This window comes from Trichoderma asperellum, chromosome 4, assembly GCF_020647865.1.
Source record: "Trichoderma asperellum chromosome 4, complete sequence".
NCBI classification, from domain to species: Eukaryota; Fungi; Ascomycota; class Sordariomycetes; order Hypocreales; family Hypocreaceae; genus Trichoderma; species Trichoderma asperellum.
The window spans coordinates 3059443-3076739 of NC_089418.1; the positions used below are offsets into that span (position 1 = coordinate 3059443).

General features: G+C 50.0%; 5 protein-coding genes and 1 non-coding gene across 6 annotated transcripts; 2 read left to right on the plus strand and 4 right to left on the minus strand.

Moving 5' to 3' along the window:
• Positions 1-24: 24 nt before the first annotated feature.
• Positions 25-2478, plus strand: TrAFT101_007421 (uncharacterized protein). The gene is made up of 6 exons (XM_024908799.2): positions 25-154; positions 307-510; positions 591-744; positions 808-920; positions 999-1336; positions 1416-2478. Exons 1-6 carry the CDS (start codon positions 71-73, stop codon positions 2416-2418), a joined length of 1896 nt encoding a protein of 631 aa, XP_024756378.2. The 5' UTR covers positions 25-70; the 3' UTR covers positions 2419-2478.
• Positions 2479-4189: 1711 nt separating this feature from the next.
• Positions 4190-7261, minus strand: INDA1_2 (Amino-acid permease inda1). The gene is made up of 4 exons (XM_024907014.2): positions 6221-7261; positions 6037-6094; positions 4853-5973; positions 4190-4781 (listed from the first exon to the last, which is right to left on the minus strand). Exons 1-4 carry the CDS (start codon positions 6506-6508, stop codon positions 4521-4523), a joined length of 1728 nt encoding a protein of 575 aa, XP_024756377.1. The 5' UTR covers positions 6509-7261; the 3' UTR covers positions 4190-4520.
• A 3396-nt stretch (positions 7262-10657) lies between these two features.
• Positions 10658-10825, minus strand: TrAFT101_007423 (uncharacterized protein; the record flags this gene model as incomplete). The annotated part of the gene is made up of 1 exon (XM_066128040.1): positions 10658-10825. One exon carries the CDS (start codon positions 10823-10825, stop codon positions 10658-10660), a length of 168 nt encoding a protein of 55 aa, XP_065984154.1.
• A 152-nt stretch (positions 10826-10977) lies between these two features.
• On the minus strand, positions 10978-12201 carry TrAFT101_007424 (uncharacterized protein; the record flags this gene model as incomplete). Its single annotated transcript, XM_066128041.1, has 4 exons — positions 10978-11015; positions 11088-11176; positions 11605-11784; positions 12131-12201. 4 exons carry the CDS (start codon positions 12199-12201, stop codon positions 10978-10980), a joined length of 378 nt encoding a protein of 125 aa, XP_065984155.1.
• Positions 12202-13323: 1122 nt separating this feature from the next.
• Positions 13324-13881, plus strand: TrAFT101_007425 (uncharacterized protein; the record flags this gene model as incomplete). The annotated part of the gene is made up of 1 exon (XM_024910217.1): positions 13324-13881. The coding sequence occupies one exon, from the start codon at positions 13324-13326 to the stop codon at positions 13879-13881; it is 558 nt and encodes a 185-aa protein (XP_024756375.1).
• A 2430-nt stretch (positions 13882-16311) lies between these two features.
• TrAFT101_007426 lies at positions 16312-16405 on the minus strand. The gene has a single exon. It is a non-coding gene; the product is annotated as a tRNA-Leu (tRNA).
• Between the last annotated feature and the right edge of the window lie 892 nt (positions 16406-17297).

Here is a 17297-nt window from a genome sequence, read left to right on the forward strand (position 1 = left end):
ATCCACGTCGTCTCTATCGCCGCTGGTGACAGGAGCTTGAAGCTCTCTATTTCGCCAACTTCGCATTCCCATGGAGGCGTCACCGCTGACCCGCCAACCTCAGCCGGAGGTCTTCGTCCCCAAGATTATCGAGCTCTATTCAACCCTTTTCAAGGTTTGCCCAGCGCCCCCCTTTCTGGTTGACCGTGGTGTCAAATGAGACCATCTTAGCTAAATCGGCCTGCCGCCAAAGGTATTCCAACTTCCGGATGTAGTTGCTTTGCGCTATGCAACGCGCCCGCGCTGATTCGAAGACGAACGCACTAGGACGACGATGACGGCGACAAATCGGAAGGCTTCTGGCGGGAGTTTTTCCTGCTGCGACCCGATCGGCCGACGCTGAGGAAGATACTAAACGACATCCATCCGGCCGACTTGCTGCTCTTGGAGGGGCGCACGAGGGAGCTCTTCAGCAAGGCAATTGCGGCGGTTAAGGATGGCAAGGGCTCAGCTCCTTTATATGCTCTTGATGTACGCAGTTCTACGGCATTGATTCGAGACTCGATTTGCTGCTAGACAAGGACGAATCGCTAACATCTTGGAATGGATAGACCCTGAGCGTCTTCCTCGCCTGCGTGCTGACGAAGAAGCACTCACACCCGAGTTCCGACATTATAACAATATTGGCCGGCCTTGATCACGTCGATACGGTGTTTACGGATTTTGTGAGCACTCTTGATGGGATTATACGAAATGGGACAAACCGTGTGTACACCTGTCATCAAATTGCGTAACGAGTGCTGTAAGCTGACGGATGGTGCGATGGAGTGGATCTGCGCCACAAGGCTATCGAGGTGCTGCTGGCTGTCTCGGCTGGAGCATATCAGACGACGCTTCTGACGTACATGATACAGAGGGACTTGTTCCCTTCTATTATGAAGGTGCGTAGGGCGGCCAAATTGAGATGCGAGCTTGACATAAAGAGTTGTTGCTGAAATTTCGTCTGTTGCTTATTCTAGTTTATCCAAAGCTCGGAGCAACCTGACCAAGACTTGGAACCGTTTACTCTTCTGGGAATACTTGCCAACTACAACAAGTTTGAATTCCAAAACCCATATCAGCTGCGGTTAAACGACTTTGTCAATGAGGCGGTCATTCAGAAGGTTGTTCGTTGCATTGGAAATGCATGCCAGGCACTGCGATCCGATTACATCGACATCCAGGACGACCTCCCCGAGGGCTGGACGTTGAGCAGCACTTTGAACATGATTGGCTTGGGAGTCATTTCGCCAGGGCCAAAACCCGAGAAGAAGCCTGTGTATGACGCGGCGACGGCAAAACAGCTGTTTACAAAATTGTAAGTAATGACTCAGCCCTCATCAGAGGCAAACCGCAACCGTTATCGTGTCAGAATCCTAACATTATCTTACTTCTAGGCCCGGCCAAACTGCTGCTATTCTCCTAGCTACATATGATTTCTCCCATGCCAATAAGCTGTTTTGCTTCCATCTCGTGACTTTACCCAGCGAAAAAGAACACGAGCGCCCAATATCTAGCTTCTTGTCACTCACGTCCTATCTTCTGCAGCACTCTCACCTGTCGTCCCGAGCAACGTACTATGCGCATCTGAACCTAATGGTGCTGCGTCTTCTTATTGAAGACCCGGCCATTTGCAAGAAGATTTGCAGCGACGAATCCAAGACACATGTACGGCTTTGTCGACAGCGCCCACCGTATCTACCCTTGGTCAAAGGGGATCGAGTGCTTGCCACGTGCGTCCTCGACACGATGCTGGATGGTATTAATCACAACTTGAAGAGACGGTTGGATGTCAGTCTCTACGTCCTCTGCCTGGGCATCATGCTCCGAATCATCTCCTATCTTTCACGGTCACGAACGCGATTGAGTTATCATTGGTCCGAGTTTTTCCGGTCTCTGCTCTCGCTTATCCGTTTCCTCAACACGTATGCCTCGGATTTGAAAGACTTGCAGCATATCGAAACCGTCCTCGACCACGTCGTTAATCTGGTAGCGTTATCATTATCCGCTGGTGAAGCGTTCCTACCAACTCCCGCCGCATACGACGACCTCTTCTACAAAGTCTTTGAGTCTGGCGAGGTCCTCACATCTTTCAAAGAAAACTATCGGCTGGGGAACCGCAACAGCAACTCAATCGACACGCTAATCAACGTCAGCGCGCACTACAAACAAATGCTGACAGAGAGAGGCCCCTCGGAGAAGAAGCTGCCAGCCAATCTGACAACGCACCAGGTGGCCGAGGTTATCAAGCAAGGCTACGAGACGCTGAGTATCCAGGCCAAGGAAGGATTGGATGGGTGGGAGAGATATCGAGAGGCGGACGAGAAGATTTTGTTGAAAAAGCTGGGCAGGACGGCTGTTGGAGATGTGATGGGCATGGTGGAGCGACAAAATTACTGAGCCTGATTTGCTTTCTGATTAGTATATAGTATCAAAGACTTTCTTTCCCCCTTTTGTTCTAAGGCTACTACTAGTAGTATTAGTGTCTTTAATATCAAGTTATAGTATCTGTGTTTCTCTTTTGGGGTTGTTTTCACGACCTTTTTGCTGACGGACGTTGATCATGTCTCAGCCACATCACGGGATGAGAAGTGTATAAAACATCCACCACCTGCACAACTTGAGCCGAGTCCCACATCCATTTCCTCTTTACTCTCCACGCTATGAGCAGTCTCCTTTTTGGCTAGGCCAGCAACTACTGCACCAAAAAGCAGCACAAGCAGTCAAGCTGACCGCACATTTGATCAAGCCCAAGGCTCAAAAATCCGGCCTCCTGGCCGGTATCCGGTACTCGGCGCCCGCTAAATCTCCACCCACCCAAAAAAAAAAAAAAAAAAAAAAAAAAAAAAAAAAAAAGCCTCTTGCATCCGATCTAGATTGAGAAAGATGTAGTAAGCCCTTGCTTGTACATATACAGCAGTAGTTTGGTATTGTCGTATCATCATGTTCCTCGCCTCGTCTTAGACTTCCCGATTTTGCGTGTCCGCGTGGAGAAGCCGTAGGCCTTAGTGGGCGGGCCCCCGCCCCCCTTGTGTGTTGTAGTTCGCCTATGAGAAAATAGGCAGGGAGCCAATGTATCGGTAGCCTAACTTGGGGTAGCTATCAAGGAACCTCTTTTTTTTTTTTTTCCTCACTGTCGAGAAATATCAACTGAATTGTTTCAGCCTCTTTGCCCCCCCTTCTTTAAACTTGACTCACTTTCTCTCTCTATATATATATATTTCCGTTTAGTTTATATACATCTTTGTATGTTATGTCTTTAACTTTTTATTTTCTCTCTCCTCTTCTCTTCACTCTCAGCTCAGCTCGTATTATCCTTTCCCCCCGGCTCGATTTCCAGTCCTCCCCACACCGACAGGACCCCACGCCTCACTCCGATTACAAGCCGTCCGTAGGGCGCAGGTGGCCCGCCATTGCCGCTGAGCCATGTGTCACGGGAAGCCAAAATCATGTCCATGTCAAAAAGTTTAGGGCGCGCATGTCAACGACATGTTAAATATGATCCAGCGCGGCCCCCCCGTCCCGCCGTCCATGGAACTTCCGTTGAGTTAATGAGAGAGAGAAGAAAAAAAAAATTGGTAAGTTTTGTTTTCTATGCCCATGCTTTGTTTTTTTTTTTTTTCCTAGTTTTCGCTTTTACAACAAGTGAGAAGAGGTAAACGAGAAAAAGGTGAAGAAAACATGCACACAACCCCTGCAGCCCACATATAATTTCGTCTTCTCAGACAAGCAAACGAAAAGAATGAGAGAAAGAAGGAAAGAAAGACTTCTGTATTCATTCATTATTGTTCTTAATCCCCTTTCCTTCATCTAATCTTATAGTCTTTATCCAGCTCCTCTCATCCAAGTAACCCGATAAACAGACTTCCATCCACCATATCAATGGGATGATATCAAATTCTCATTTTTGGAGGAGACCGATACGAACTCGACATCGACATAGCGCCATCATGTCTGCCTTACCCTTTCCAGCTCTTTGCCATCCTTACCCTGTCGGCTTCGTCTACAGCCGTCATGTGCAGCTCGTAACAAGCAACACATCGACAAAACTAAATCGAGACCTGTCAGTAACCAAGGGCGTCGAGCAAAATTAGCAATTTCACCTGCGCCGCTTTTCAAACCTATACCGACTTCGGCTTTGACAAAGATATCACAAAATAAAGAAACTTGGGTTTTCTTTTATGGTTCGATAAGATTACATGTATGAACAGGTATATATTTATTTGATTCCCATCCCCGTTGGAGACTTGCTTACAGCCGCCGTGGTATCTTGTTGCATAATAGAAATAAAAGCTAATTGTTTACAGGAAGAAGTCGCCCACAGCATCGTGGGCGTGGTTGCATATACAGCGTTACATCATCGTCATCTGGATTCCCTCCGCCTCGCTACATCCAGTCTGCACCCCACATGGTGCCATACTGTATCGACGGAGGAACAACACATCTGTTGAATGAGAAAAAAAGAGAAGATAAAAGAAATTTATCATCGAGACTGTGGTCTCTTAGAACATGTGGTGGAGAAGTCGTCTCCATGCAGGCATAGCAGCAAGGGCTGCGCGCTCAGCGTTGATCTGGTCCCAGTCAAACTCACGGAGGCCGGTATCGACATCAATGTTCTTAGTTCTCAGGAAAGGCTCGCGCTTCCAAACCCAGCCGATGAACCAGAAGAAGAGGACGACGGGTGCGGCCAGATACTGCATGAAGAAGTCGCTTGCGGTACCCACACCTGATTCACCGGGAGGTGCTGCAATAGCGGTATAGAACTAAAGCCAGAGAGGTTAGTAAAATGTCTCCTTTTTTTTCAGTAGCAGGTATGGGGGATGTATTTTCTTACCTGGGCCATCAGGACAATGACGCAGATGAAAAGGCCGAGATATGAGCCATAGACGCCGCCAGCAGCCTTGAACGGAATCTCATCCAGAGTGTGGCCATGGTACTTCCAGGCTTTGCGGAAACGAATGTGGGCAAAGCAGACGGAGCCCCAAGTGAAGAGAGCAGCCAAACCGGAGATGGCAAGAAGCCAGTCGAAGACAACGGGGCCGGTAGCGTCCAAGCTGACGTAGGCGATGAAGCCGAACAGGATGAGGACAATGACGGAGGGCAGGGGGCGGCCAGACTTGTCGATGTAGGTGAAGAGCTTGGGAGCATAGCCCTGCTGAGCCAAAGCGGTCAGGGTTCGGGATCCACCATACACACCAGAGACACCGATGGACAAGACGGAGGCGAGAATGACGAGGTTCATGAAGTGGTCGAAACCCTTCAAGCCAGCGTACTTGCCGACAAGCACAAAGGGAGAGGCCTTGGAGTCAGAGTAAGCGGCGGAAGAGAGCAGAGCGGGATCATCGCTGTTAATCAGCAGTCCGACGAAGAAGAGACCAAGGATGTAAAAGACGGTAATACGCCAGAAGACCTGCTTGATAGCACCGGGCATGTTCTTGGTTGGGTTGGAAGACTCAGCAGCGGCAAGACCGACCAGCTCAGTACCGGAGAAGGAGAAGGCAGCAGTGACGAAGACAGAGCAGAAACCCTTGAAGCCATTCTTGAACGCGCCGGGGTCATACCAGTATCGGGCACCCCAGTACTCGTTGTATCGGCCATCCTTGGGACCACCGCCCAGGACAAGGACAAAAGCGATGATCATGAAGACGACAGTGGCGGCCAACTTGAAGCATGATGCCCAAAACTCCTCTTCAGCGTAGCCGAGAGCGCCAAACAAGTTGATGATGATGATGACTCCGAGGAAGAGACTGATCCAAGCGGCGGTGGTGATCTCTGAGTTCCAGTACGAAATCGTAATACCACAAACTGTCAACTCAAGCGGAAGAACGGCAGCCCACTGAAAAACATAGTTCCAGCCCATGGCGAAACCCCAGGCGGGATCGATGAAACGAGCAGAGTATGTGTAGAAAGAACCAGAGACGGGGTACATGATGGCGAGTTCACCGAGAGCATACACTATTGGAGCCTTGTCAGATCACAGTCTTACTGGGTACAGATCGTGCGACGAATAGCACTTACCGACGTTGAACATCATGATACCGATAATGAGGAAGTCGACAAAGAGAGAACCAGGGCCCTGTAATACAAGACATGATTAGCAACAGGGTTTGGTTGACTTCCAGCTGGCGCCAAGAAGAGGAAGAGTTCACAAGGACAGAATTGTCGGGAATGAGAGGACAAAAAGGAAGGAAAAAAAACTTACACCTTTGGCCAGAGCACCGCCTGAGCCGACGAAGAAACCAGCACCAATGGAACCGCCAATGGCAATCATGTGAAGATGGCGAGCCTTCATGGGACGCTCAAGTTCGACAATGCCCGCACCATAGTGCTTCTTCTTGAAGGAGTCGATGTTGAGGCCATTGCGCGTGAACCAGTTGGGGTCGCGGTCAGGACCCTCGCTGGGGATGACTGTCGTGCTGGCCTGGTAGTCGACGACATTGTCTCCCTTCTCGGGAGGAGTGACGTTGCCACTCTCCTCTTTAGAAGACATGATGAAGGCTTTAGAGTTGCTCTTCTTGTGTCTGTCTGTCTGTCTCGTTGAGGGTGAAGAAGAAGGGGAGAGAAGAGGGAGGAGGTGAGGAAAAGAAGAGAAGAGATGAGGAGAGATGAGGGGGACAATTGGTCTAAATAAAGAAAAGATGCAGTTGGGGACCAGTCGACAACCCTCTGGACCGAGTGAGGCAGGGATACCGATTGAGAGGGCGGTGTCGACAAGGAGGGCCGGGAAGGGACAATTTATGCATGGAAGCCTTCGCAGGAACCAAAAGGACCCCAAAGGCCGTTGCACCAGAAAGTCGTGGCTCTGGATCTGGGTGCTGGCGCTGGTCTTGGTGTTGGCGCTATGGCCGGGGTGGCAGAGGGGCGATTTTGGAGGCTTGCTTTTGGTGTGTGAGGCTAGCGGAGTTGGAGGCTTTTAGCTTCGCAGCTCTTTTTCTAGGCTGAGAGAGTAAAGCTACCGGGGGGGTGAGGCGAGGAAACGATCCCAGCGGCGAGGGTGCGGAAAGCGAAAGAGAGAGCAGGAGGAGGGGACCGAGGGATCCTGCCTTGACCGTGGAGCAAGCGAGGCGGAAGGTACCTGGACCTGGCCTGGCCTGGCCTGGGCCTCGGGGAGATCCAAACAGCCCACGGTATTGACGCTTGCATCGTATCACTCACTCGCCGTCGTTTTCTTTCTGGACGAGGTGAGCACCAGCAGCGGTACCAGCAGCGGCACATGCAGCAGGTACTACTACTGTAAGGTATAGTATGCAGAGCCAAGAGCAAAAGGCCCTTTCTCTCCTGTCTGCTGCAGGATACCGTTTTTGTCTTGCCTTGCCTTGCCTTGTCTCCTATATGGATGGGATGGGGCTGCTGCACGTCCAGCGTGCTGTACAGTACCTATAACCTATACAGCCGCAGCACATGGGCTAAGCATGAGAGTGATGGATTGATCAACCCGTCGGCAGCAAAGTACCAGTACCAGCGCTTTGCTCGCTCGCACCCGGCTGGACCATGGCCTTGGTACCACTGCCACACCAGTGCGCAAAAAGAGCCAAGGCGACGGAAGCACGCTGCTGCGACCCCCAATCCTTGTCTCTCGTCTGAGACTACTGCACAGGAACCTCGTACATGTGCCATAGCGCAGAAGCTGCAGGCATAAGGTACATGTACAGACACTACAAACAGTACGACGGAGGACTATCAGCTGCTGGTACGTAGCACGGGAGCACACAGGCACAACTGCCTGCTGCTCATGTATACAGACAGCACTTGGTGCAGCAGGCTGGCTCATAAACACAGTACGAGCGCTACGCCATCCAGTATGGCGCATATCATATCTCCAACGCCGTCACTTGGGCAATCGGTAGCCCAGTCTATTACGCGCGTGCTGCATCCTGGTCCCGGTCGAGGGAAGGCCCCGCACCCCCTTGCCTCTGGGCCTTTTTCCCCAATCATGGCTGCATTGAGCATCTGGTGGTGCAGATCTTGGCGGCCCTTGTGTTTGCCCGAAACCAGACGGCAGTCCCAGCGATGGTGCTAGCAGCGCCTACTGTGCTGTGCTGCTGCCAGGAGCTAGGAACGACTGCCTTGTCCACAGTGCTTATCGTCTCTGGCTCGCGCAATGAATTGGATGGCTACCAAGGATGCAATCTCATGGTACCTATTACTCCGTAGCCCATGCATCCATCTATTCATACAGTAGTATTGGTGAGCCACGTTCCCTGCTGCCTGTGCGTTTATCATGTCCCCCGCACCATGCATCGATTATGATTATCAAATCGTTTCGCTGCCGCTATCAGTGGATGCCGCGTGACGCTAGCAGCGAACCAGATAGTGCTCGGAGCCCGCTGTCTCTACGGGGAAGTTGGGGGTTGGAGGCTGCCGGCCTTCTTTTAGTGGTCTCTGGCTGCCGCGCTAGGGCGTGGAGATGCTAGCGCGACGGGGCAGTGGCGCAAGCGACATTTACTCCAAGCCCCAGGCCGCAAATAAGGCTAGTCCGCCAATTGGGTGGTCGCACAATCCCTGCGCGTGCCTCTTGCACAGTTGCAGAGACTCGAGTCGAGGTGCAGCGCAACGTCTGGCGATGCTCCGGGCGTCTGGTTGCTAGAGCGTACGGGCGAGCGATGCTGTTTGACTCTAATTCTGTAGCGCACGCAGCCTCGTGGCGACAATGCGCATGGCAACGCTGATCACTGCTACGTACATGCCAGCACCTGCATACACAGCACAATGCATATCTGAATCGAGGTGTCATTTGCCTGGGTCTCTGTTCTGGATCTCGGCGAGGACCCTTATGCGGTACCTGGCCTCCAGCATCTGTTGCTGCTACCTCACGGTACCACCAGTGCGAATTACTCCGCACGCCGCTTGCCATTTGCTGTCAACCATGGGCTATGGCGATTGGGATAGGCTTTTTTTGTAATACATATACTACATATACTACCTACTAACATGTACAGGATGTGGCAGCCGCGAGCACTAGCAGAGACAGCTGCTTCGCCTCGTAGAAGGAATACGCAGGCACTATGCACAAGCCCAGAATCCTGTCCACTCCATAGGTACTCGACTCACATTCGACTCATGCATTGACTTGATATCAAGCTAGCCACGGCCATTTCAAGTACATATCACCATCTGCCATCAGAGACTAGAAACGCCTCACGCCATCTGCTGGGCTCGATCAACCAACTTACTCGTGTTAGCCTGTGCTCAGCTCTCGTTCGGGCCTCTGGAGCACTCCGCTGCATCCAGATCGCTCACACAGCTGTCCAGACATCACCAGACTCGTCTCCGCAATGGTTCCATTTCTCTCCAGCCAGCCTGGCTGCCATCTTGTCACACTCCCCTTCCAAGCTTCTTTGCCCACGCCACATGGCTCAAATTCGCCTCGATGATACCGCCCGCTGCAGGACAGCCTTGCTGCTGATAGCCATGCTGCCATGCCATCCAGCGATAGGCGTGTGATTGGTCCGAAATCCCATCAGCTCGTTCACGGCCCAGCCGACAGCTAGAAGCCAGCCAACTTTTGCCTCGTCGCTTGTCTCATACCGCTACAGCAAAAAGGTAGCACATACACCGATCACACACCGGCTGCTGGCGTCATTATGAAAGCCTTGCCTAGCACATCAACCGCGGCGTCGCCTGTGGTAGGCCCAAGGACAGACACCCTGGTCCCTAGGCCTCCACACACCATGATAGGACGACAGCGTGTGGTTGGTGGTTGCATCCCCGCGCAGCCGGTTTATCTATTCTATTCAAGCTTAGCACTATACACGGCTCGCCATTGGATCTGATGCCCTCCCGGTGGCGATGTGGGCTTCCATGAAGCATTCTAGCAAGCTTCTGCCCTGCTGACCTGCCATTCCTGGCCCAAAGCTGTCGTCTTGGCCCGAAGCGACGGCGGGTCGCATCTTGTCTGCTCTGCATGCTCTGCTCCGTTCTGGTATCATCGCCGACCATCCAATTTCACAAGTCGCGGGGCGAACACGAGTCGTGAGCCAGCAGAGGCCCGCTGCTTCAAAGACAGGAACAGGACCGTCTGCTCACTTTTTCGCAACTTACATATCTGCTCTACATAATATAAACACAGCAAGTGCTGCTTATCTGCCTAGGGCAAGGGAGAGGCCAATAATCTACCTCTGACCGAAGAGCATGGCCCAGTCTTTCCAGGGGTCTTTGCTCTCTTTTCTGGCATTGCTCCGGAGGGAATGCTACTACTACTAATTATCCAGTAAGCTCGCAGTAGTCAACTGCGCTTTGACATCCTGGTCGTCATTCGGGCACGTCGCCCGCAGGCTTCAAATTCGTTGTATCCCTACAGCCAGCCCAATTTCCACGCACATGGTTTACTTTCCAACTTGCAGCGCCTCTTTTCTCATCGCGTATTGACGAGACGTACAAAGTATGGTCATGGCCAAGCGCTAGCGACATATAATCAGCCTCAGCAGGGCTATTGGGGAGCACAATGGCCATTTTTGCCTCCCGTGACAGATGAGTGAAGTCTAGCTTAACGCTACCACCAAGATCTTGGCGATGCTTGTTTCTCGCCTCGCCCAGCAACCCCATCCAGGCCAGCGTCCCTAGATTGCAGGCACACGCGGCGCAGAGTAGTTCTATCTGCTGTATCACTAGTGGCGCCTAGCAGACTTACGACGCATAACTACCTGTCGTAGCCCTTCAGGTGTCTGCGAACTGACCACGCCGCTAGTACAAATGCGTAGGCCGCGATAACAATCGTGGGTTGACCGTCGACCCTGCTAAGAGTCCGATTCACCTGAATTGCAACTCCCGTTCTTCTCCAGATGGACACGCCAGAACCTTGAATCATTTAGAATGCTTTTAGCGCTCTCCAACTACAGTAGCTTGTGGCGCTATGCCTTTTGCTTCGTCCGGCTAACACGACCCCTCCCTCATGATAGCCGAGGGCACTTGAGGCATCCCAGGGCAGAGGACTGTCCGCCACAAGCCCGAATGCCAACACTAGAATGCGACATTTTTTCTAGAAGCCCGGTTAACACCTAGATGGCGCTATTAGCAGGAGGTTGTTTTATCCCGTGATGACACCACATCCGCGCAGGAAGGCTGCTAACCCAGAGTGCCTGATTGGCTGGAGGCCTTGCTGCTCGATGCCCTCGACTCCATGCCGCCCTTGGAGCGGATGACTGGCTGTCCCTGCTTACTAGCGTCGTTTTCGTATCTCTTCTCAGCTAAGATATCAATCTAAACGTGCGTATTTGGATACTACTGTCACTAGATACGAAACTTGGCGGTACACACGGACCACGAACAGCTCATATGCTCGACTAGTCTGGGGTGAAGTGGCTCGTTGGCGAGAATCAAGAGCCACAGCTGGGCGATAACACATGTCAAGTGGAGAGAGAATGGATTGAATCTCGGCATCGCAGAGGCAGCAATGCACGTGCGCTCTATCCACTTGCAGTGGCACGGTTCGGCTGACGTCTCGACCTCGAATATGGAGCAGCAGCCGCTGTCTCAACGGTTTTTCGTTGCATGGATATCGGGACGATAGCCCTGATGCTACATACATCACCGAGCACACGTTGGCAGTGCGGATCATATCTACGGCGCCTCACTTAACCTACGGACCTAGTCAGCATCGCCCTGCCGCCCGCAGGAACAGCCTTTGTTGGTGCGCCAAAGTAGCTTGCAGGACGTGCCTTGCCTAGCTGGCCTTCTGCCGCTTCTACTGCTATGTATCGAAGCGATTTCTGCCACCCCCGCAAAGCACCAAATTCTCCGTAGGGTAAGGCGGCACGGAGGGCGCATCTTAGGACGGTCTATATTTGTCAACAGGGAGTGACCGTCAGACCTTTGTGTTGTTCTAGAATCGTTGGAAAAGGCTAAACAGCACCGAACGCAGAGCTGATGCCTCACCTTTCCTCAAGCCAGGCGCGGATTGCTTCAGGTGTCATCGGCCAGACACACACTAATGCCTCTCAATATGCAGTCCCCGTATTTCCCGGAAGACGACACCGCTGAATGCTACCATAATAGAGTCCTGCTAAGGCCATGCGAATCTGCTTGACCACTAGGCCTCAGCAACGGCCCTTGCAATCTCATGCCACCTCCCACGACGCTATTGGGATGCTGGACTAATGCCCGCTGCACTTACCTTGCTCCGGCCAGTGTTAGCCGGAAATGGCTAGTTGCTCTCTGCTGGCGTGCCAGATGGACGAATGGCATTGTTGCTCAAGGATCGGCGACGCCGCTCCCTCTGCTAGTGCTTCGTACACAGGATACGCGATTCGGTATGCATATGTATGCCTGTAATGGCGGTGCTAAGACCAAAGCAGACCGAGCTGATAAGCTCAATGTCGCCCTCGTGCCCAAAATTTAGATACGGAGCAGCCGCGTCTTGACTCGACTGAGTTAGAGAGCTAGGCGAGCGAGCTATTACCCTTCGATTGAAGGACGAAAGTGATGACAATAATCACTAGGCAAGGCGGGAAAGGGCACAAGCTGGCCACGATCAACAAATCGTTCCCGTCTCGAGAAAGCTATGTGTCAACTCCATATCTCGAGGACCCTGCTCCTCCTTGGTGGGTTCCTGTCTTCCCTTTTAGAGGATCCGCCGCGCTTCGACCGAAAGATTAGACAGGGAAGCAGTGACAAGTTTGATTGTTTGTCGAATCTTGTACGAGTCAGTGTCAAATAACGTCAGTCTGTCCTCCATTATTAAGAGAATACTCCGCAATCTCGAACATTAAGCGCTCAAAGCTGAAGGCGATGGCGCGTTTGGTCTCCCCCCCCCCCCTCATTGGAATCATCAACTCGATATCGCTCCACTGGCATCCATCGCTTATTACAGCTGAGGGAAAACCCCTCATGACGTTCAACTGTCAGCAGCAGCATGCTCCTGGTCGGTCTCATCCAGACAGGGTCGAGCTCCGGGCCGTCAGTGCACCACACATTGACACCCAATCACCTCTTGGGGAATTCGTGTGCATTTGCGTAGCATCTTTACCATGCCAAGCAGCGGATTGGTTCTTGAAACGCAGCCGCTGAACGACAATCTTCTCCCTCTTTGCGACGCAGATACTACCTATAATGGAACTGTGACCATTCCAAACGGATCACTTTGATTCAAGCTTAAATTGATCAATGCGACGGTGAGTAGTCACAGCTAACTGGGCAGTGTGCTCTTCGTTTTCACAATCTGAGTTCTTCTTAGTCGCCCTCCGCCATGTCTTTCGATAGCGCCTCCCCTCCGCCTCTTCCGTCTCCAAGTCCAGGGAAAGACGGCATTGAATATTTCAACTGTTGCGGAGTAGCTTGCCAGAGTTGCCAGAGTTGACAAAACTCACGATGGGATCATTATGCTTCTCTCGGCTCACCCCTCCCCATGGTGGAGTTTCAATTACGTACAAACTTGCAACTTCGTTGAGCAAAGGCGAGATCCTGGAATCTGGGCAACTCCAGTTTTTACCCCATCGACTAAACGCATGCTCCAAGATTGAAGAGATGCAAATATCTCTTTGTCATGGCAAATCCGGGGCCCCAGGTTTTTGGCAGATGAATCTGGTGGCAAGCAGTCGGGAAGAGGATCCAATGGGTCCAGCCCGTGCCCGTGTGGAAACTTGGTCGAGATCATCGCCACAAATTGAACCTTGGGCGTCAGAGATGCTTTGGTTTCTATTTTGGAGGAGGCTGAACTCAATTAACGAGGAATCCAAGGCCCCGTGCAATCGTAGCGCGACTGCTACATACGACTTACGCGACATCTTGGGGCTCGGCAATTCGCGGCTAAACCCTCCTGCAAACATTCTACGCGCGATCACGAAATTTGCCTTTTTCAGCTGCACCATCATTGTTGCATGTTGCATTTTGATTGGGCACGGTATGGGCTCTTGTTCTTCGATGTGATTAGCCAATGGCGAATATGTTAATTAAATCTCCCCTGTATTTGTTCTTTTGGTGTGGCTTTTGCCACTGACTCATGGGGCAAGCCTTGTTTTTGGGCCGCTGACACTGCTATGTTGCTGTGGCTTCCAGCCACTCCGACAGCCATGCTAGGAGAAATCGAGACGAAAACGGCTTGCAGTTGGATGTATTGCGACAGCTCAATTTTACTGCTGCATGCAGCTTCCGAAGTTATCCGGTGAATATTCAGGGGGGCTGGGGTAAACGCGAGTGACAATCCGACACGGCTCAAGTATCAAGACGAACGCCTTCAGTTTTCAGCCAAGTAGAAAACGAAAGCCAAAGAGAGGAATACGTTCCAACCGTTCATTCTCGATGTTCGAAACCTTCTAGCCTGGGGTTTAAAGTTTTTTCTTCCCCAGACGGGTAGCCAGCCCCCAAAAGAAGGAGGCGCCGCGCTTGGGGGAAGAGAGTTTTCCTCTAAATGCTTCTAATTGCCTATTGAGGGAATTTGGGCGTGCACGTGGCTTGACCGAAGAAGTGGTGTTGTCGCTTCTCATCGGGGCATTTGCTCTTTTCAACATTTCGGTTTCCGCGCGGCTGGTGGCAAATGGAAAGGATTCCGCTTTGCACCTCGATCTCTGCTGGCGTGTCATTTTGAACGCGGCTTATTCGCCCATTCATCTTTTTATGCTTGTTTGCCAAACTTTGCTAGTTGTATTTTTCTTTGCCTCGTGTTCGAGATCTTGGTTTTCTTGGCTTTTTTCAACGGCCTCGAAAGTAAGTTGGGGGGGGGTGTTTGCCTTTGCTGGAGCAACATGTCCTCTTGTAGTTCTGTAGCTTGGTCCAGATGCTATCATGCCAAGAATTGGGAGACGGAGCGTTTTCCCCGCTGCAATGGCTACGGCGAAGAGGTAAGAATACTGTTTGTCTAGCATTGTAAGCAATGGTGGGTGTGTATGTCGTCCGTAGAATGTTTTGTAAGCTTCTACTCCCAGCATAATAGAGATTCCTTTGGCGGCCATTCCGATATTAGAGAGAACATCGAGAAATATTTTTATTTTAGGTTTTAACGGAATTTATGACTCGATAGATTGCGTCCTTTTCTACGGGGAATAGTCACTATGGCCAAGTAAGTTAACCAGTTTATTTGTATGAATCAAAGGCGAGAATCCATCTCTTTTGAGTCAATCCTTCCTTCTGTTTCTGCACAGAATATGGTCTAGTACTCCGAATCTTCTACTGGGGAGACAAGTCCAACTCAGGCAAATAGGGGCTTTCTTCTCGATTTCCAAGGGTACTAGCTTATCTGCTGGCGAAGATTATAATTACTCAAGTCACTGGTGTCCTTGATATGATGGTTCAATAAGGACGAGGCAGACTTGATGCTATAAGTTATTAGCAATTTTGGGGACGAAAAGAATACTATCATACGCACAAACTATCAAATTACTTTGCAGTTGAGCTAAGAATTTATCCTCAGAGATCTAAAAGAAAGCAGCCATCTTCCACTAGTTAAGATTGCCTCTCCAAAACTGCTATTAGCTATCAGAATGACATATGAACATCGGGTAAGATTTGACTTACAACAGCCAGGCCGAAATCTCGGCTATATCACAAGAAGCGGCAATCTTCTCCCTCTATTCTTCAAATACGGAACACTTATATTCTATAGCTGCTGGCAAACGTGTTATTAGCTATTGATACGGGAGAAATGTGGTTCATTCTCGCTTTGCATGGCCTAGTCTTGTAATCCATTGCTTACCCTGCACTTTTGCACGTAGAACAACATTACTAGCGATTCAACACTCATGTAGATGAATTCTCACAAAAATAAAAGCCGTTTGACACTCTCTTTGCCTGCAACTTTTTTTTTTTTTTTTTTTTTTTTTTTTTTTTTTTTTTTGCATTCAGCGATATAATCTTTATCTTGCTATTAAACAAGTATAGCTACAACATACTTGGTCCAGCTCAAGGCCTCGGATATATAGGAAAATGAGTACTTCAATTTATCAGCCCAACCGAAGAGTCGCTCTGTGACTTATTTATTCATTTACAAAGCAAACGCGAGAGTAGAATATGTATTTTAGGTATGAGAAGCTCCTTCACCACGCCATTTCCTTTCCCGGTTTCGTGTTACACGGACAATATATCCTCAACTGCGGTAACAGAGGCAATGCACGCTTTAATCATTAAATCGGCAGGATCCCATCGACTGCTTTATACTGCCGTTTTCCATCTTTTGTTCGTGTCCATGTAAAATTCCAACTCTCTCCCTTTTTATACGCCCCATGAACCAACCCCGCACCAACTAACGCTTGCGCAATTTCCACTATCAGCTATACCACTGCGCCCACAGCAAAACATATTACACCACCTCCACATCAGATTATACTACTACAACATTTAAAAAAAAACCCGCAAAAAATAAAATGCCAAGACAGGGACTTGAACCCTGGAATCTCTCGATAATGGTGTCAATTAATTATACTTAAAACCATCGCCTTAACCACTCGGCCATCTTGGCTAAAAGCGCTAATTAGCGCTAACGCGAGTTGCGGGTTTCTATAAGGAAGCTTCATCCACGAGAGATGCCACTGCGTATATTTTTGCTGTAGCGTGAGAATAGAAGCTGATTAAGTAGATTTTCAGATTGGTTTTGCAGCTGTTATTATCTGTTTTGGGGAGGAAACGAAATATAAAGTTTGGTGGTGGGTGAAATGCAGCATATAAGGAATAGAGAGCCCCGGAGGGCAGATGACATCCAGTGTGAGCAACAGCATCCAAGAACAAAATCGCTATTAGTACCATCAGTAATTGATATGAGGAGTATTGAATCTTATTATCTTTTATTTATTCTTTTATTTATTCAACTCCCATATGGGGATCTCCCAACATTTCAGCATATGGGGCTGTATAGATGGAGCGAGTGAAATCGACATTCTTTTCAAGCCTCTCCCGCAGCTACGAGCCGCAGAAGGGAGTTAATATCGCCAAATTGCGCGTTCTCTGATGACCGAAATAAATGACTGAGAATTCTGGAAACAGCCAGGTTGACATGAAAGGACATAGTGTAAAGACAAATGGTCCACATCCGATAAAGTCGTAGGGTAGTAGTTCATGTATCAGAATCTCATGCCACTTTATGTCCTCGAATATTCTAATTGACATAAAACAAAGACGCATTCAGTAAAAAGTTCCTACTTCGACATCTTTAATCAAGTTTTGGGAAATATAGCTCGTCGGCCCCTTTGAGAAGCACTCATTGATAACCGCCTGGTCAAGTTTATACGATCGGTCCCTCCTTTATGACGGGAATATCCAAATATATCAGAACAATCGATGAACTTGATGTTTTTAATCGTCATTTCAAGCAATATCTATGCGTAACTACCCTTTATTCTTTATTTAAGCTCATT